Source organism: Hypomesus nipponensis, chromosome 9 (genome assembly GCF_054491055.1).
Source record: "Hypomesus nipponensis isolate SF chromosome 9, ASM5449105v1, whole genome shotgun sequence".
In the NCBI taxonomy this organism is placed as follows: Eukaryota; Metazoa; Chordata; class Actinopteri; order Osmeriformes; family Osmeridae; genus Hypomesus; species Hypomesus nipponensis.
The window spans coordinates 19,335,109-19,355,368 of NC_140369.1; the positions used below are offsets into that span (position 1 = coordinate 19,335,109).

Consider the following 20,260-nt stretch of genomic DNA (forward strand, 5'->3'; position numbering starts at 1 on the left):
ATGCTGTCGTCCACATTCATGTTTCACATTCCCTGATTTCACATTTAAAACAATGTGTACAACAAAAGCAACAGAGGTACCAGGTTTAGGAATATTTTTTATTACTGCTCATAGATGCAAGCAAATTATGGATAAGTTCCTGAGAATAAATACAATAAATATACCGACACAGTAAATACATCTTGAGATGGAGTCTAAACAAGGTTAATATATTTAATTGTTAAGTTGAAACCACAGTACACTAGTACATAATGGAATGTACATTTGTATGACATATTCATTTATAATACACACACCCAAACCATTGCTGGAAACAATAATTGTCTTACCTCGAGCAAGGGTTTTGGCATGTGTTTTTTGCTGGACAAAAAATTGTGCGTTTGATATTTATTAGCATTTCTTTTGACAGTCTGTAAACTGCAATACACACGCAATTCCTACTTGGAGAATGATGTCTGTTTAAATGGTTGAAAGATTACTTTAACGGAGATAAACAAAGGCTAGTGTGTGTGTGTATTGGTAAGTGTGAAACAGGGTAAGGGCCATTTTAGACAGCCAGGTTAGCAATGACAGCCCTGGTGAATTCATCACTGGTGGCGTATCCTCCCAGGTCTCCTGTGCGAACCTGCCACAAACAAAAGAACACCATTACCCACCCACTCACACATCAGCATCTGCCTTACTCACACAGTGGATCAAACATTCACACATGGGCCACTATGATTTAGAATGTTAGAGCCTTGAATTTAGCCATTGCACACAAAGTCCATAATAAAGATTTTTTGGCTGTTAATCTATTTTATCACTGCTTTCAAAGTATTGTCCACACATTTAGTACCACACAGACACCCACCATCCTCTGAGGAACACTCCAACACACAACTCCTGCTCATCATCATTTATTAGGCATGTGACCACATTGGTATGCATTCAGTTGGCATGCATTCAATCAGCTCTTGCAACACTGAGCCCAAGAGAAGTGTCTCAACAAGTGCTGCTTAAGGATCAGATTGTTTCATAGACTAACCCCTTTCTAATTAATACACACATCAGCATTTGCGCTGATAAAACAGCCTCGGCAATGGAACCAAAAGTTGGCATATACATAAAACAAAAAGGACATATGACACTGGGGATTTGGGAGTTACAGCAGCATATTCCTTAGAAGGAAACACCAAAAGCCATGGATCTCATGAAAATGGTTGTCACTATTGTATTACTAATGGATCCCTCCTGTTTTTTGTACATGTTACAGCCCACACAGAACCACAAATCCCACTGAGATTTCATTCATGCATTCCAAGGATGAGCTATTGCCAATCAAAGACAGCGATAAAGATACTGGCACACACTTTAAACAGCTGATCGACTTGGCTCGATGTGGGTTTATTGATCAGATATACAATATCTAACAGTTCACAAGCCATTGAAACATTTCTGTTCATGACAATGGTACAATGATAGTGTATCTGAAATGAGTGGACACGCCAACACGTTCAGTGGTCCTGGTTTTTGGTCCAAGTGGGTTCCACTTTACCTCAGTAGAAAGAAAGAAACTTCCTCTTTGTCCATGATTGTGAAATGGTAGAACAAGATTTAATTGAAATTTGTAGATGTAAAAGTAGTTTGTTTAGTTTTTTGGTAATCAACTTTGAGAAAGTCATCTTGACTGCTTGGAAAGACTTAAGATACTTGACTAGTTCAGTGAAAGGAATATATCGGCAGCAAAAAAAGAAAACAAGCAGGCACTCGACCAAAGAATAGCGACTTGAGGTATCTTTTACTTTCTAGTAAAAAAACTTGTTTTAAGTAGAAGGAAAGGGAAAAGGGCAAAGAGACCAGAGAGGTCTCAAGTATAGACAAAAGCTGAGCCAAGACAGGTGAAATTAAGACTCAAGACAGGCCAGAAATGAACACTGACCCTAACCCACATGGGAAAAAAGAATGATACCATAGGGCCAAGAAGAGCAGCATGAGAACATGTGCTAATGCAGTGAGGGCGCAAGAATGTTGTAGAAAAGCACAATTGTAAATATAAATTTTGAGTGAGTCACAAGGAAGTTGTTAAAAAAAGCACCTACAAGTTCAGAGAAACAAACGGAGATAAGCGGAAACAACACTGCTTTGGTTCTGGCCCTGTGCAAAGGGGCACGTTTGAGATCTGCTTAGCTAACCAGCTGCACTGATTATGAGGCTTTTTAGGAACTGGGTCGGTGCCGCAGGTTGTCCACAACGGCACGCACAAAGTCCCCAGTCATGCAGTAACCACCAAGGTCTCGTGTCCGTACCTGGGACAGACGTGTACGCACACACACACACACACACACGCACGCACGCACACACGCAAAAGGGGATAGGGTGCAAGGAGGAGAAGGGCAGAGGGATAGAGGGCACTTCAGACACAGTGGACTCTCATGGACAACTGGACATAAGACTTTCTCCAACACATTCCACATTCACACCACACACACACACATGACTACCAGTATCAACCCCCCTGAAATGGCAAACTGTTCTATTTTGGTGGGTAAACATTATTCCCTCATACGTCAATACCAGCTTTCCCTCCACAAAAGACTTCCAAGCAATACAATGTTATGTTGATCATGCACTTCTTCAATACCACATTGTAATGCATGCATGTTGTGTGTTAGTAAGTTAGTTCCCTGGGAATGCAACACACAGTCTTTGTTAAAGAGTTGGTTTCCACAGCAACAGAGATGTACGTGACTATGCGGTTTGGATTTATATCAGGGACAACACACAGTAGGGCGCTAACCCACACACACACCTCAGGTGTTAACCAAATACCTCAACACACTGATGTGAAAGTCAATGCTTGATAAAATTGTACATTTCACAGAAGGCAATTTAGGGTTATGTAATGCTAGTTAGACATTGTGGCATTAATCCAAAAACTGCATACATATTTTTCCACAGTTAGTGTGTACTCATCATGGTTCATGCAAACACTACCCCACAAGAAAATAAACAACTGTTTTCAACAGTCTTATTTTGCAGACACAAAACCATACACATTCTCTCAGTTGCAGAACAATTAGCACATGCACAAACGCCAAAATAAGCCTATTCCCACAGGGACAATTTTATAGACATCTTCTCCTATTAGATTAGAGGATAGATTGCTTTTGATATGGTGGAGGGCTATAGTACAGTCTTATAAGTGAGTAGGGAATTCCAAAATACACTACAATTCTTAAGGAAACTTGTCTGGGGCTTGAAGTTTAAAAGTTATTTTCTAGAAGCTAGAACGTCATGACTTACTCTGTGAATTAATGTATCAGTCTAAAAGTTGGGATCACGTAAACATTTTCAATGTCCCAATTGGATCAATCCACAAACACACATACACACAATCTTACCTTGCCCTGCTTAATGACCCTCTTGACAGCATCAGACACCATGTGAGAGTGGTATTCCAGGCTGTAACACAACACAGTCACTTGAGACAGGCCAAAAATGTCATGCCCATATGTCTGCATGGGTGCAGTATTCAGACTGGGGTACTGAGAGTCATGGGCACACACATGTAAACCAAAGACTTTGAACGACTCACTTGAGGTGCTTGAGCATGTTGGCGGCGCTGAGGAGCATGGCAGTGGGGTTGGCAATGTTCCTGCCAACTGCCTGAGCGAAGGGATGCCTTGCCCCCTGGGAGAGAGGCAGAGAGGGAGGGTGAAAAATAAAGAGACAAAAGTAACAAGAAGGAAAGAAGAAAAAGAAAGAGAGAGAGAAAGAACAACACTTGGCGAGGGGGGGGGGGGGAGGCGGGCGGTGCATTAAACAAAGATGTTTCCAAGTACTCAGCCTATGGCTGCACCAATCCTGCATCCACTCAATAAAACATACACAAAAAGAACTGTAAACCATCCCACACCAAGTTGTGGATGGTCACAATTCTACAGACAGATAAGAAACGGACTCACAGTCTCGAAGACGGCGTATTCAGCGCTGTAGCTCTCCCCTGGCACCACGCCAGCTCCACCCACCAAGCCTGCCGCTAGGTTATCAATGATGTTGCCGTAGAGATTGGGCATGACCAGCACATCAAACTGGTACGGGTTTTGGACCAGCTGAGAGACCAAACAGTGGGCGAATAGTTAGAAAATAAAATGTAGCATTAAATTAAATAAATCAAACATCAGGCCCACTTATAATGTACATTCTGTATTGGCAGTGACTAAATACAGTGCAGTTGAGGGGGGAGGGGAGAGAGGACAAACGCACCTGCATGCAGCAGTTATCGATGATGATGTTCTCGTATTTGATTTTGGGGTACAACTCAGCCACCTCGGCACAGCACTGCAGGAACAGGCCATCTGCTAATTTCCTGTTTCGAGGTCAACATTTCTTTATAGGATTCGTACAGTGTTCATATCACTCAAGTTGCCCTATAATTACATGAGATAAAATGAACTAATTGTAACGTTGTAACTTCTTAAAGACTTTATGGTACTTCAACTAACCAAATTCACCTGCAACTGATGTTAAATCTGTGAAAGTATTAGGCCAAGAAATGCTCACATGATGTTGGCCTTGTGTACAGCTGTGACCTTGCTGCGTCCTTTCTTGGTGGCGTAGTCGAACGCAAACTTGGCAATGCGACGAGACTTCACTCTGGTGATGATCTTCAGACACTCAATGACACCAGTAACACTCTGGTAAACCGAGAAATGATAACATGTTAAATCAAGAACATGATTACTGTCTGAAACTGGCCTTGGATTGCCAATCATAACATTACGATTAGATCATGATTTGAGAGCTATGGATGCCTGTGTTAGGTTAATATTGTCAGATTACGTCTGATTGGTTTACGCTGACTGAATCCATACAGATTAATTCCCTATAAAATGCCTTAAGCCACGTTCCACCACCAAGTCCCCGGAGCTACTTTTCAAGGAACTCGAAGGTTCCTTCAGCCCATTGTTAGCTGTGTTGTTACCGCAAAGACTTTCCCCAGAGAGTTAGGCAAATGGTCCTTCATATTCTTATAATCTTAATTGAATTTTAAGCAGATCGATAGCTTGTTCAATTGGTCAGTCGGCAAAAATGGCCCACCCTTTGGCGGCCACAGATTTTTCCCTTAAGAGGCTGACATTTGGAAAGAAGGTTGAGTGTGTGCTGTTGAAGAGGTGTGTGCTTGACTTCATGCCAAAAGGGGGCAAGGGATTGGGAGAGGTCAATCAAAAAACGGCCAAACTGATCATACCAATTGGCAAAAAGGGGGTGTTACAATGGGAGTGGTCTACCAAAAAAACAACTTCAAAATGGATTTACATAACATATCCAAACTTTGTAGAAAGACACTCCAACATATACACTTCTGCCAGGTATCATTGGAGTTCCTTTCTCACTGGTGTGAAAACCACGCCACTTTCGTAGCTTATAAACCGTTGGTCATACAGCCTTACTGGAGGCTTTATAGGACCCAGTAGAGAGCAGTTTTTAGCTGCGACTATCATCTTAATAGTTCACTCTGTTGGTCGGCCCACAAAAGTTGCATGTATGCGTTTCGCAGTGTGAAACATTTAGCAGATTTTTTTTATTTGTATTTCCATCATAGCGGGTTGCCAATTCCAATTGCTTCTGGATGTCTTAGAAGAAGGCAAGACTCTGTTGATAGTCTATCGTATGTTCGTTTTTTTTTCTCCCATATGTACGTATGTGTGTGCAGGGTTTTCCCTGCATTGAAAAGGTTAAGTCAGAGGCTTTTCTCACACCACCTATGCCTTTGTGCACAAATATTTCTGCGCTATTTCTAGCAGAAATGTGACCAACCACCCTGGTGTGGCTGCAGAATTAAAGAAAATGGTGGTAAAAAGGTAGCTTGGAATCCTCGATTGTTGCTGCAAGTATTTAACCAATCAGATATGTTAAGCACTGTAAGTCCCAACCCCTAAATTCTTGTATTTTAGAAAGAACTAAACCCGGAGCAGGGACTTCTTGGTTCGTGCTTTCTCCTTCTCAAACTCAATTTAGAGCCGGGTTCCTTAGGTGGAAGCGTAGTGAGTTCCATTGTAAAGTTCTTATTTCTGAGGGAAAGTTCCTGTGGTGTAAACACGGTTTTAGTCACTTCGTCCTGTCACACATCTTATAACGTTAGACTATAACTTCAGACTTTATATAAGGGTAAAGAAAGTTGTGCTGTGCAGATTTGCAGTATACCTCATGCTCCAGAGAGCTGTACTCTCCTTCTGTCTGTTCACGGATGATGACCAGGTCCAGGTTGTTGTGGCGCGTGCTGTAACCCGGCAGGCTATTCACATGTACCACGTTTGCAAAAAGGTCCAGTTTACGCCTAAGAGCAACACAGGGTGTGGTTTAGTAAAAGAAGAAAAAAGGACACACTTCCATCAAGAAAAGCCAGTGCTAGTGACTTTGACATTACCTTAGTCTCATTTCATAGGAGGCCAGCTCTCCCTTGAACTCCATTGGAGTGTGGATCTTTCCTGCAAAAGCAGAAAAGAGTCTTTAGCCTACTCTACTACTACTGACACATGATCCAACTCATAAATCTTGACACTGCTAAGCAGTTTAAATGACAATGTATCCTATAAGCCAACTTCGGCTTCTATCAGTAACACTCATTCCACACAGCACGCATAAATTGGGTGAATAATAATCGTGCCAGCATTATTATTCAGTGTCCTGATGTAACAGGCAAGATTATCAGCAGTGCCCACACGTCCTAACCGTTCGCCTCGACTCACGCCTCTGCACCACCTACTCCACAGGTGCGACCACTACCAGCTACACCAACAACCAGCTAGCTTCTAGCTGGCATGGGTGGTCTATACTTATACTGAGGAGTGAGTTTAGCCAATCCACATGGACTACACTGACTCAAAACATCCCCTGTCCACACATTAGCCCCACATTCGTTTTTCCCCCAGATGTCTCTATGACCACACTCTTGTATGGAGAGAATGTGTGCAACTGGTTTTAATTTGTTCACTCATGATATGTGTGGAATGTGTGTATGAGCATGTGAAGGCATACAGATGAGAAGGAAAGCAAATCTTGTCTGACCCCAAAGCTGAAACCCTCCATTCCATTAACTCTCCATTACCTTTCATGGCCACTCTGTTGGTTTTCATTGACGCCAGCACCTGATCAAGCTTCTCCTCGCTGGCCATGTTCTGGACCTCGCTCAAGTGGAACTCCTCAAACTCTACAGGGACGTCAGCTGCCTGAAAGAAGAACAAGGTGTAAAAAAATATTAGTTAAAAGCTGAGGGTGATTACAATGAGTGCTGTTTGGATACAGGTCAAAAAGATGTGAATGTAATGGGGAGAGAGATATTTCAAGGTGAAAGATGTTTGTTTTTGATTTCTAAAAGGTAGCAAATTATAGTAGTGGGGCAAGTCTTTTTCATATACTTTTTCTGATTTCAGAACAGAATCTCAAGGAACGTTATTTAAATGCAAGGTCACTTGGCTATGATGAGGCTTGAAGGAGCTCCAGTACCTTAAACACATCCTTGACAGCAGTCATAAGCTCAGGTCCCACACCATCTCCGGGGACCATGGTAACCTTGAAGGTGGAGTCGGCGCGCGCAGGTGGAGCCTCGGGTCCAAACAGTCCTGTGGTGACACTTAAGGTACGGGTGGGCAGCTGCTGCCACTTGGGACCCGCAGCGAGGCCCTTGACACAGGAAGGAGATATGTTTACATTCTACTACACAGCTAACTTTAAGGACACATGCCATACATTTTAAGAAGCCTACCTTAGACTAAATGATAACATGTCATTTATGTTATCTACATCATACCATCTTCCGAAACATTTATTTTGCATTCTGTTCAGTATTAATGAAAATCCAAACTTTACTATCAATAATAATACAAATACAGGTTACCAAAATTAAAAGACAGTCAATAGTTGTTGTAAAAGTGTGTTGTGACAGAGCAGTTGCCAAGCTCATCCTAGCTTAGCCTTGTGACCTGTGTCCTTCCGTTAAATAATAATTTGTATAGCAAAACAAGGACAATCACACCTGTGAAAAAATGTTGTAAAACATACAACTTTGACATGTGTGTGGTTGCCCTGAGCATCTTCAAACGACTCACCTTGGCCAATGTTAGAAGGCTTCCTCTCAAGGCGGCCGCCATCGTCATGTAGCGTTAACCTATTTGTAAAACTGCGAAGGAAAGGAAGTGGACTACGACTTTCTTGGTTAAAGCAGGGAACGCGATAAAATATACCGCCACCCAGTGCCATGGAATGTAGGACATTATACATAATACACGGTGCGAATGTCCACTCCGCTCAGGTTCAGAAATTTGAAAATGGGGGCCAAGCTGGGGCCAGTTGTACTGCTAGAGGGGCCAGTTATTATATTGTGGTTGCACCGCCCTCATGAACTGCCACTTTCCTCCAGCTGGAATTTGATTGACAGTGGTTTCACAAACTGAACCAAGGAAGAATGTCGCCTCACCGAATCAAATTGGCTGGAAAAGGACTGATGGAACATTATTCGCTGGAAATTAGCAGGCTGCTCCAAAAAAATGAAATTGACATTCTGCCTGCACTAAACTGAAGGCCTGAATAGCTTAGATGGCACATTCTTAAACACAACATGTCATTTATAGGGGACAACATCTTTTTGTGGCTGAAAAGATCTTACCTTTAATTATTCTCTTTTTTGCACATTTACATTTGTGCATTTAGCAGACGCTTTTATCCAAAGCGACTTCCAATTGAGAGTTTTACAAAAATGCATACGTTACTGATCATGCAATGCACATGCAATATGAAACAATATAAATCATACAGTACTTGGGAAATCATACTGGAGAAATAGCAGTTGGAGATCACAATTATTGGAATCTATGTACCTATGAGCAATGAACACATAATGAGTAAATCTTAGATAAGTATCCAGTCATCATGAAGGCATCTTCCTCTTTTAACTCAATTACCTGAATTACAGCAAGTAAACACATTGATGAGACCAGTGATGGAACCATTCCTTGATTTAGATAATTCATTCCTTGACTAAGACATTACACAAAAAAATATATCCAAAGATGTTATTTGAAGACAATGGTATCACTTCTAAGAAATATAATACATATTAGTTAATAAAAAAGCACCAAAAAAAATATGTGTATGAATTTGTTAGTGCCTGATGGCCAATAACTGATGTTTGGCCTGGGTCTTATATTTGTTTATGAGATTTACAACATTTTGCACATCCCTTAGAAATGGTTTTGTTGTCTAATGGTCATGGAGATTGTCTTAGTCTGAATCAGTAGAATTTATTTTACTGAAGAATGTGCTCAAATAGCCTGATAATATTGCACAGTATATGAATTGGCAAGCAAATCACAAAATGATGCATTCCGGTGAATGCGTCTGGCTGATTTAAGGCAATTTCAACATGGCAGAATTTTTAGACTTTTAGACATTATTCTGGCACCTTCTTGAAACAGGTTTTGTCTTTGCTTGGAATGAAGCTGAGGTGAGAGCTTGTTGTGGACATAGATATGGTGATAAACTCTTTACTGTTCTAATTAGGGACCAACTTGTCAATTTTGGGGTTTATGTAGCCAGATGCCATACTAGGGTCACTACACTAACTCAAACAAGAGAATGTGCCAAGATCCTTCCGGAATAGGTAAGTCACTCTAAAAAGGCCATCAGTGCCATTCCAATGACTGTTTAATGTAGTGTTTTGGGGGAGTGAACACCAGCATTTGGCAGTCGTAAAGCTCTGGATTTTCATCTTTATTTATGATCAGAGTAAAAAGAATACATCAGTGTGAGAAAGCGAGTGCAATGTAAGTGACCCAATAGTACAAAGATCCTAAATGAATTTAGTAGCCTAATCTTGGGAACAACGCATGCGTAGTTTGAGTTTTTTGTAGGTTACATTCCACAGCCCTTACACTACCAGATCAGAATTATCATAGGCTATACTATTAGCTTGTATGGTTTAGGTGAATTAAAATATTCAATCAAACGTCATTTCCTTGATAGGCATTCGAGCGCAAGTGGGTGGTGGCTGCTGCTCGCGTCGTGGCTGAGTTTACTATATATGGGCAAAGACAAGCATACCGAGTGTGCTGTTCGCTTCCGTGTTTGTGCGGATTAGCTGTCTCCAACCCGGTGTAGAGACGTACAGATCAGGGAGGTACGGTGTTTCATTCAATCGGAGGAATAAATAGAGAATCTGCAAACATGTCCTACGAATTGAGTAAGTCGTTTACTTTTAAATATCTTACAATCTAACGAGTGTGCATACAAAGATTAATGTACGCCTTTTCTTAGTACAATTAAGAGAAACTCATGCCAGTCATTGACAGAAAGTACGCCTAGCTGGTTACCTAGCAAACTGCTAGCCAATAACCTCGCCCATCCTCAAATCACATTCCATGCCCTGATGGACACACATTTAACAGGCCAGTGTAAATCCAATTCGTTTGCATTATTTATCCACCAACAACGTATAATATGAAACACGACAGACATACAAATGCGTTCAGTGGCTGAGTTAGCTTTACTATTCTAGGTAGCTAACAGGGAAATACGCCTGTGCACGGAAATATGCAGTGCATTGTTATGACATGTCACAGAATGTGGGGGCGCGTGTGACTTGTATTTTTTTACTCTAAAAGCGGCCAGCAGTGCGTTATTTTGTGCTGTCCAAGTTCAGTGCCGTCTGCCATATTTCTAGTCTGTTTCTGAAATTGTGGTATAAATATGACACGTTCTTTATAAACAGCTGATTCGTGGACTGGACACATCCCATAGTGCATATCAATAAAAATCATTAGTCGTGCATTTTCACCCCAGTGTTTGTTGATTAGTCTCAAATGAAATGCCCCTTAAAGTGCACAGCTTGTTTTCAAGCATTATTTGGGATTTTAGGTCAAATTGTATTTGTTCAGGATAGTTGGTAGTAGAAGTAGTAGTGGTAGTAAAACTAACAGCAAATGTGAACATTATTTAATTGTTGCTACGCCGAGGACAAACATTTCACACTTCACTGAAAAAATACTGCACACTACAGCATTAACACATCCTTATTTTCTTACACAGAGCATGTCTTTGCCAGCCTCCCGCAGATGGAAAGGGGAGTCGCGAAAGTCATAGGTGGCGATCCCAAAGGCAACAACTTTCTCTACACCAACGGGAAGAGCGTCATCATCCGAAATATTGATGTAAATCTCACACTTGAGTTCTAATAAATATGATCTAAAAGTCATCTTGATTTTATAAAAACACATAAGCACCCCGACATGGCAGCATGCATGTGCTACAGAGGACAAGAGTAATGTTTTACTGTACACGATTATAATGCCCGGTCCTTTTGTCTTTGGCTGCCTAAGAATCCTGCCATCGCTGACATCTACACCGAGCATCCTCATCAGGTTACTGTGGCCAAGTATGCGCCCAGTGGCTTCTACATCGCTTCTGGAGGTAGCTTATTTCAGATGGTTAATACATTGGAGTGTACATGTGCTCTACCACCAACCTTTCTACAATTAGTAGCCCAGCTTTTCTAATCACTCCAGTCTAATTCATCCTTTTCAGATGTGTCTGGGAAAATCCGTATCTGGGACACCACCCAGAAGGAGCACTTGCTGAAGTATGAGTACCAGCCTTTTGGGGGAAAGATCAAGGACATAGCCTGGACGGAGGACAGCAAGAGGATTGCGGTTGTCGGAGAGGGACGTGAGAAGTGAGTCTACTCTTGTCCATTTATTTATTTGCTCTTGGTGCAAATCAAAAAGTAAGTAAAGTAAGACTTTATTTGTATAGCACTTTTCATACAGGAATTGCAGCTCAAGGTGCTTTACATAAAATCAACAAAAACAATAATACAAGTGATAAAAGTAATAGATCTAAAACGTATAACAAACCAGACAAGCCGCACTCTATCTGCGGTCTCTCGAATCCATCTTCGATCTGGTCTAGTAACTCCTAAAAGTGATTTTGTTTGCTATATCTTAGCAGCATGCTGCTATTGAATGTTTTCATGCATTACCTCAATGACACACTTGAAGCAGACTTCACTGATGCTTGAGTGACATATTTACTCTACAGTAAGGTGAACACTGAATGCTAAAGGAGGATTATGCCAGTAGGCCAGAGGTGGCCAACTCTCCTTCCAAGTCACTCAGGCTTTTCCAGTTCAGTGTTTACATGCACCAGGATTTTCCTCATCAGTGTTCTAATTTTTGAACCAAGACAAGTTAAATTAACCTTGTTAATCATGGTAGAATGAATGTCTTCATACTCTGGGGCACTCAAGGAACAGTCTTACTCCTCCCTAAATCAGGTGGTTATGTCTTTACGGAACATGCAGTATTACTGCACCCTCAAGTCGAAAAGAAAAACAGACACTGTATCAGACACAAAATGGCTGAATGTCTGCCTTGGCTTTTCATTAACAAATCAATGGTTCTGTTTGGCACGCTTTGTCGATTGAATCCCAATATTAAATGCAGTTAACCAAACTACTTTGTCAGAGCTCTTTTGTCACTATGATTGTTGTGTGCTTGTGTTGATAGATTTGGGGCTGTGTTCCTGTGGGACTCTGGCTCCTCTGTGGGAGAGATCTCTGGCCATGTCAAAGTCATCAACAGTGTGGACATCAAGCAGACCCGCCCCTATCGCCTTATCACTGGTAGTGATGACAACTGCAGCACCTTCTCTGAGGGACCCCCTTTCAAATTCAAGTTCACCATTAACGTGAGTTTAAGATTATTGTGCGCAGCACTTGGATGGCTCACTTCCAAGTGGAGCATCATGTTGTAGATTAGGGTCAGAGGTGTACAGAGACAACTTGAGAAGCACGAACACTCTATCCCATTAATTCCTTTTAAATTATTTGATGTTCTCGGAGTAGGTTGGGGTTGCACTTTGTGGAGTGTTATGTTGATTTAAGAATGAAAAAAAACAATTTTTTGTTTATGTTCATCTTAAGGATTCAGTTGATACATGTAATACAAGCATACCTTAAATTACTGTGTGGTATATTGCTGAGTTGCTTTGTTTAATTGTATGTCTGTGGGGAGAAAGGCTGAATAGTCTGTTTCTGACCATTTTTGTTCACTTGACACCAATATATTCTTTTTACTGCATTAGGAGAAGTAGACTACCATAAGTCTCAATTCAAATTCAGCATTTTTTAAGGTTTTCAGTTCTTCTTAGTTTGTACTATTTGGGAAGAACACATAGCACTGTCTTGTGCAAATATTATATAATGCTCGGGAAATTCAGAGGATGTTTGTGAACAAAACATTCCTCCGAAAGGATCTCTTACATGGAAGAGGGAGGGAAACTATTTTGAAGGTGTATTCTGCTTTTCCGATTTGTTTTTTTTCTTTACCCCTCCCAACCCCCAGCTAAAACATTGCTAGAGTAGGCCTGTACTCTGTAACACTTCCTTAATAAGAACATGACCTCACTGCTGTAGTTTTCTTCCTTATTCAGAGAGGCTATGTACAGTTTTTCTTTTTTGCTAAGCAATTACAATCATTTGATCAACTTCGGCACCACTTTTAAGGTTAATGTTGATAGAGATTAGGCAAAGTATGCCTAACCATATATGATCTGTGGGGATCTTGCTTGCTGAAGCCTTCCAGTTATATGTGGGTTGTGAGTCACGGAATCAGGTATCTAGTCAGCATGTCCAAGGTTTCTACAGTAGGATACAGTATGCTAATATTCCTTTACTGTGATTGTCATGCAGCGTTTCCTATCAAGTATTGTATAACCCAAACCCTTGAATTGTAGTCGTTTTATTTTAGGCTATAACTAGATCACCTGTAGAGCAAGAGGAGAGGTGGCTGGGTCAGAGAGGCAGAAACATGCTGCCAGGGTCAGGGTAGAAGCCGAGGAGGAGAGTGACCATGACAGGGCTATGGGAGCGAGTGAGGAAAAGATGGAAGAAAGAGTAGTTGACGACGTGGTAAGGAGTAGGCAACTCAGGGAGGGAGGCTGTGTAAGTGTTTATGTATTGTATTTAGCAGACACTTTTGTCCAAAGCAACAAAATATGAATCTAACAATTACTCAAATGAACAATAAACAGTTTTAAAAGTTGCAAAGACAATATTAAGCAAAATAGTAATAATAACATACAATATCAAATATGTATATATTTTTAAAGACCATAAATATACAAATTGTAACACTAAGAATTAATTGTGTAAGATCAACAGATAGGTCTTGAGACCCTTTCTTGAAGGATCCAAAACTATCCCATGAACGCAGAACACTAGGAAACTTGTATTATAGAATGCACGCCTATTTTAAGGACTGTCTGCAGGGAATGTGTCTGACCAGTCACGGTGGGTGTGGGCCGCCTGGGCCAAAAATGCCAGGGGCGATTTCTTTTTTTTCTGGCCCAGTCCAGCCCTGGTCAGCAATAGATCTTGAAGAACACATTTGACTAGTAAAAATAAAACCTTTTCTCCTTATTTTTTAGGACCACGCTCGGTTTGTCAACTGCGTCCGCTTCTCTCCAGATGGCAATCGTTTTGTCACTGCTGGTGCTGACGGTCAGGTGAGTGAGGCCTCCTTGAATAGGGTCTGAAGGAGCAGGGTTCAAGATGAGCTTGCAAAAAGTACCCCTTATAAACCATCCAGTGTTACCTTTTGGGTTGGAGGGGTATGTTTCCTCTTTTGGTAGAAGCGTTTGGTAGTACATTATAGATGAATGAATAAATAAATCCCCCAAAGAGGTTTTTTTTACAGGGAAAACAAACAAAATGAAATGGGGTACAATGTTTCTATAAATAAGTTGGATTTATAAAAATGTCCTTGTAGCTAACTCGTATAATTAGTAGCACGTTAGTCATACGAGAGCACCAAAATGATCCCACTGTATTTTTCCCTCAGATCTTCTTATATGATGGAAAGACAGGAGAAAAGATTGGCTCAGTCGGTGGAGAAAAGGCCCATGAAGGTGGAATCTATGCTGTAAGTTTCTTGTATGCAGTTAACCTGGAAACTCATTCAGTGGAGTTATTACTTTCACTTGTGTTTTACTCTAAAACTTTTGGTTATTTAACTGAGCTGTTTTCTGAATGTAAGCAGCTGTTTGAGAGGCTACATTGCTGAGATAGGAACATCTAATCGTGAAAGTTTGAGTGCCTGCGACAGGGAGTGTTGAGTAAACAAGTTAAATGGATGCCTTCCTTTTCAAATTAGAAGGGCATACTTTGAGAACACATTTTTCCTTCAATTACTTTCTATTTAGTGTTGCTGTTGAAATCATATTTTCTTACCAAATTATTTGGTAAGTCATTCATTCCTCTATATGGTGGCACTCGGTTGTAACCCATTTGTTTCTCAAAGGGATTTCAATTGGGATTATTTGGTCTTCTCTGCTAAAATGTTCCTCATTCCATGTCAGTGCAGAATACACGCACAACTTGCCCACTTATTTTTCTTTTGACCCTCCAGGTCAGTTGGAGCCCTGATAGCTCCAAGCTTATCTCGGCCTCAGGGGACAAGACGGTGAAGCTGTGGGATATGGGGACCAGCACGGCCCTGACCACCTTCAACATGGGTGCAGATGTCATGGACCAGCAGCTGGGTTGTCTGTGGCAGAAGGACCACCTCCTCAGTATTTCCCTGTCCGGGTATATCAACTACCTGGACAAGAACAACCCAGACCGCCCGCTCCGCACAATTAAGGTCAGGCTCAATAGTTTCAAGAGTTCATGGGGGTGGGGCTGGATTAGCCACTTCAGAAACCGTCCAAAGATCATTTCTGAAATCAGATTTTCAGTTGTCTGACTAGTGTTGAGATTAACATGATATTAATCAAGTCTAATTGTCTAAGTTTTTCTTATATACATTTTACATTACATAGCTTGCGCTCCTTTGATTTGGAGTTGTTTATTGTGTGGCCGAAGCAACATTTTAAGTGGTGGAACTCATGACTTATTCATGACAAGTAGCCGTTCAGTAACAGGAAATGCATCACAGTCCACCGGATATTTTACTGTTTTCAGAAACTAGGGGTTGATTATGAAACTATGAAACACAAAATATTGCCTTCTATTGTCAAAAGCTAAAGTTTCACATGGATCTTTTGAAATTCGAAAGAATAACAAAGAAACACTTTATTCAGCATCTCAGTTACTACTGTCTGATTTACAGTTTCTATGCATCTTTTAGGGTCACAGCAGATCCATTCAGTCGTTAACTGTTCACAAAAACCAGGGAAGGACATACATCTACTCTGGCAGCCATGATGGACATGTCAATATCCTTTCACCACATAAGTGAGATTGCTTAAATCATGCTTTAGTTATTGTGCATGTTATTTTCTTTCTTGTGCTGGTACCCGGTAAGTGAACCTTGCAGAAGCTTTAATGTGAATTGCTCTTCTTGGCAGGTAGCTCTAAAGCATGATTTTAATTTGAATATCAATCAGTGACTGCATTAGCCATGTCCCCTAATCTGTGGTATATTTGTCAGTTACACTTAACATACATTCTGAATAAGCAAACCAAGCTAGCAGAATCAGAAAAAAGCAGAAGATCAAAAGAGCTATACATGAGTAATTTGCTCCTCACTACAGTTCCTAAATAACTATACCTGGGGCCACAGTCTTTCCTTAACGAAGCTTCACATTACTGGGATTCTGAATCTGGGGAAAACGACGACTTCTCTGGGAAGGGCCACAGCAACCAGGTGAGCAAGATGGCGGTGGACAGCGCCGGCCAGCTCGTCTCATGCAGCATGGATGACACCGTCCGCTTTACCAACCTGGAGAAAAAAGAGTACAGGTGAGTCCATGAGTATATACATTTGAGTGGTATTACATGTTTGTTTTGTGGGAGGAACCCTTTGACACCTGCTGCTTTCATAGTGCTTCCGACTTGGTCAAGATGGACGTCCAGCCCAAATGTGTATCTGTTGCGCAAGGAGGATTGACGCTTGCTGTCTGTATTGGACAGGTAACTGTCTCAACTTAACTTTCAGACGAAATACTTTTTCGTAATAAGAACTTTTTATCATGTCCATCTTTAAACTGTACACTTGAGTTTATGTTTTTTTTTTTGCCTTTTTGCATTAAAAGCATGGTTCTTGAATTGAAAATGACTTGTGATTTGTCTTGATTTCTGCTGTGGACAGGTGGTTTTGCTGAAGGACAAAAAGAAAGTGTTTGCGATGGACAATCTGAGCTATGAGCCCGAGGCAGGAGCCCTCCACCCAGGAGGTGCCACTGCTGCTGTGGGTGGAGCTGTAAGTACCTGCCTTTTATTGCAACTTGGTGGAATGTACCGGTAATAGAAATGTATAAAAATAAACATGTCAGTGTTTCAACCTAGTAAAACTAGTGTATTACTATATCAGCTCAAGAATGTTGAATGTTTTTGTAAAGAAACCTTTTTTTTTTTTTTTTTGGTATGTTTTCCCCTTCTCTCTGCAGGATGGCAAAATCCGTCTTTATACCGTCCAAGGGAACACACTAAAGGAGGAAGGGCAGACCATGGAAGCCAAGGGGGCGGTCACAGACATGGCCTACTCCAATGACGGAGCCTACTTGGCCGTCACTGATGAGAAGAAGGTTGTCACTGTCTTTACTGTGGCAGATGGGTATACGGTATGTACTTTTCTCTCATGTCTCCCTTTGCTTTCAACTTGGCCTATATGGTTCCCCAAAGTCAGCTTTAAATAGTAACATGGAGACTGTGTTGCAATATCGCCACCCTTAGGTCAAAAATGACTTTTACGGTCACCATGCGAAGATTGTCACTCTGGCCTGGTCACCTGATAATGAGCACTTCGCCAGCGGCGGAATGGACATGATGGTCTACATTTGGACAGTCAATGATGCTGACAAGAGGCTGAAAATCCCAGGTAGAGGGCACACGCACACACTGCATGAACAAATTGACCTATGTTCGGTTTTCCAGTTGGGCTATTTTCAATCGTTTTATCTGACCATTTCAAACTGACACCACCTTGTTTTCCTGTCTGTATTGTTAGACCTTGTCTTATAGCAGTTTGTTTCCATGGCATTGGCAGCTTTATATTGCCCTGTTTTGAAATAGTTTGTTTATTTACTTTTAAATAAACTGTTCAATACTGATGAAGGAAAAATTACACAACCTTTCATTTGCACAACACATTTATTCACACAAACATTGCGTAACGTCAGTGGTATTTGTCTTTCGTGCAAATGGATGTTTACTAGTCAACTTTTTAACAAAGTCAGTGAATGAAATCATCTGGAATGATTCTCTCTGCACAGACTCTCACCGGTTGCACCACGTCAGCGGCTTGGCCTGGATAGATGAGCACACTCTAGTGACCACCTCCCACGACGCCAGTGTCAAGCAGTGGACTGTAAAATTTTGATCTGCCCAAGGTGTACTATGATTGATCATTAGGAACAAGGACTAATGTAGACCTACATCTCTCTCTCTTCTCTTACTTCTACAATGTTTTCCGTATCTAAATTACAGTCAAACGCATTATTGTCAGACAACCCCTGAAATTGTCAGTGTGTTTCATGGCACGGAAAAGCTCTTATCAAAGATCCCTTAAGTGGTGTTTTTGATAACATTTTAAATCAGTTGACTAGTGCACGATGATCAAAAAGTTTTAACATGAAACAAAAAAAGCACTTGATATCTTGAGCTTTTCAGGGGGTAAGAATACCTCTGGGCTCAACATTCCATAGGCAACAGCCTTAATCTCAGTCAAAACTGAAATGCCTGTCTGCACTGTTGGGGTCAATTCTTCTTAAATGGTAGTAAATGTATGGAATTAACTAAAATACAAATTATGAATTGAATTGTCGCTTGTTTCCAAATATTTGATGAGTTTAGAGTATTTTGTTCTGAAGTAATCGACCTCAACTTTGCCCGCCTGTAAATTTGTTTGCAACAGATGTGAACGTAACTGTTTTTGGAGATGGGTCTCTTGCTTTTTTTTTTCACCTCGTCTTTGCCTCCATAACATGTCTTTGTCACTAAGAAAACAACAAAGGTCTGAGAAAGATGTGGTTGGGGGAGCAATAATAGGAACGTAGAGAAATGATAGGGAAGGAATATCACAAAATGCTGTGTACGCAATGAAGCTCCTGTACTGTTGCAGTGTTTTCGTTGTTATTCTGGCTCACTATGCTCCCATGTCTATTTTTATTATTATTTTGATGCCTCCACTTTTTCTGAAAGGTGGAAATTATTCATAATATTAATGATGATAATAAAAACACTTTTTATGCATTTGTTGTAATCATGTCTGTTTTCTCCTGTTCCATTCTGCCGTAAAGATGAGTTGGCCTGTTTTGGTTCTGTTAGATGGACTTGGATATTGGTGCTTGTATCGACACATGAAGTGGATAGTTTTAGTCATTTATTTTTGCACAAAGGCCTTTATGTTCATTCTTGAATCAGATTTTTCCAGATTAAATTTTGCCATCAGAACTATACATATTTTAGCTTCCATTTTATTTTACAGGGATCAAACACTGTCAAGAACCTACATGAACTTACACGTGTACAGCTAGTTGCAAGTGTGCACGTCTCGGAGCTAGAGAAAAAAAGAGCCACTGCAATTGTCAATCAATAGTTACATATATTTTACATTTATGTATTTATTTATTTTGTATTCATTTATGTATTTATTTGATTGATTGATTGATTCATTTATATATTCATTTATTTATTCATTCATTCATTCATTCATTGTTCCCAATATGATAATGAGAGGAGGCCAGTAGGCGTGGAAACTGATGTTCAGACATTGCAATCAATCCAGAGCCATAGATTCAATCTAGCTAACGCCTGGGACACACTGGCTGCGAAGCGCCCTGGAGCGCCATAATATACTACGAATGGCGCGATGCTGTTCACACTAGACGCGCATTTTTCCACGCCGGTCACCAAGCCTTTCACCTTCTCTGAGATTTTCTTTTCTACATGTAAAGCTGACATGTACATAAACATGGCATAGGCTACAGGCTATTTAGGCAACTTATTGCTCCAACAATAACCGTCGCAACGGCATCCCATTCCCAATATAACGTGGCAACGTTTGGCTTTTGTTGCCGTAGTCTTTGTAAAATATGTGCTATGGGGCATACAACTCCATTTAGGACTAAGCTACTTTTCATCTTCGATGATTAACTTTGTGTCGTCAATCTTCACAAATTTCTCTTCTGCTTGATTGGGGGCTATATGCTAGATTGTCTATCTCGCTCTTACACACAGGATGTTGGTTTGACAATCAACAATCAGGATTTTTTTTTTTAAATG

At 40.8% G+C, this 20,260-nt stretch overlaps 2 protein-coding genes across 3 annotated transcripts; one reads left to right on the forward strand and one right to left on the reverse strand.

The window, feature by feature from the left end:
* Window positions 1-199: 199 nt before the first annotated feature.
* Window positions 200-8,179, reverse strand: idh3b (isocitrate dehydrogenase (NAD(+)) 3 non-catalytic subunit beta). 2 transcript variants are annotated; one of them, XM_084705592.1, is made up of 11 exons: window positions 8,094-8,179; window positions 7,492-7,668; window positions 7,094-7,214; window positions 6,413-6,473; window positions 6,190-6,322; window positions 4,546-4,679; window positions 4,249-4,351; window positions 3,948-4,094; window positions 3,578-3,672; window positions 3,384-3,444; window positions 200-625 (listed from the first exon to the last, which is right to left on the reverse strand). In XM_084705592.1, the coding sequence occupies exons 1-11, from the start codon at window positions 8,139-8,141 to the stop codon at window positions 548-550; spliced, it is 1,158 nt and encodes a 385-aa protein (XP_084561718.1). In that variant the 5' UTR covers window positions 8,142-8,179; the 3' UTR covers window positions 200-547. The 2 variants fall into 2 exon arrangements, with proteins under 2 accessions (XP_084561718.1, XP_084561716.1); XM_084705590.1 differs by lacking the exon at window positions 200-625 and adding an exon at window positions 884-2,288.
* A 1,721-nt stretch (window positions 8,180-9,900) lies between these two features.
* Window positions 9,901-19,228, forward strand: wdr1 (WD repeat domain 1). Its single transcript, XM_084706185.1, has 15 exons — window positions 9,901-10,222; window positions 11,068-11,189; window positions 11,358-11,448; window positions 11,563-11,710; window positions 12,543-12,723; window positions 14,464-14,541; window positions 14,877-14,957; window positions 15,444-15,677; window positions 16,164-16,251; window positions 16,621-16,777; window positions 16,861-16,948; window positions 17,127-17,237; window positions 17,425-17,598; window positions 17,711-17,855; window positions 18,250-19,228. The coding sequence occupies exons 1-15, from the start codon at window positions 10,207-10,209 to the stop codon at window positions 18,354-18,356; spliced, it is 1,821 nt and encodes a 606-aa protein (XP_084562311.1). The 5' UTR covers window positions 9,901-10,206; the 3' UTR covers window positions 18,357-19,228.
* The last annotated feature ends 1,032 nt before the right edge of the window (window positions 19,229-20,260 follow it).

What these genes read in the sequence shown, in the direction of transcription:
- wdr1 (XM_084706185.1), top strand. An exon ending in TCATCATCCGAAATATTGAT is followed by an intron (nt 11,190 to 11,357) that starts GTAAATCTCACA and finishes TGGCTGCCTAAG; the next exon opens with AATCCTGCCATCGCTGACAT. An exon ending in AATTCAAGTTCACCATTAAC is followed by an intron (nt 12,724 to 14,463) that starts GTGAGTTTAAGA and finishes CTTATTTTTTAG; the next exon opens with GACCACGCTCGGTTTGTCAA.
- idh3b (XM_084705590.1), bottom strand. Translation starts at nt 8,141, where the DNA reads ATGACGATGGCGGCCGCCTTGAGAGGAAGCCTTCTAACATTGGCCAAG. An exon ending in TCCTATGAAATGAGACTAAG is followed by an intron (nt 6,323 to 6,412) that starts GTAATGTCAAAG and finishes TGTTGCTCTTAG; the next exon opens with GCGTAAACTGGACCTTTTTG. An exon ending in AATACGCCGTCTTCGAGACT is followed by an intron (nt 3,673 to 3,947) that starts GTGAGTCCGTTT and finishes CCTCTCTCCCAG; the next exon opens with GGGGCAAGGCATCCCTTCGC.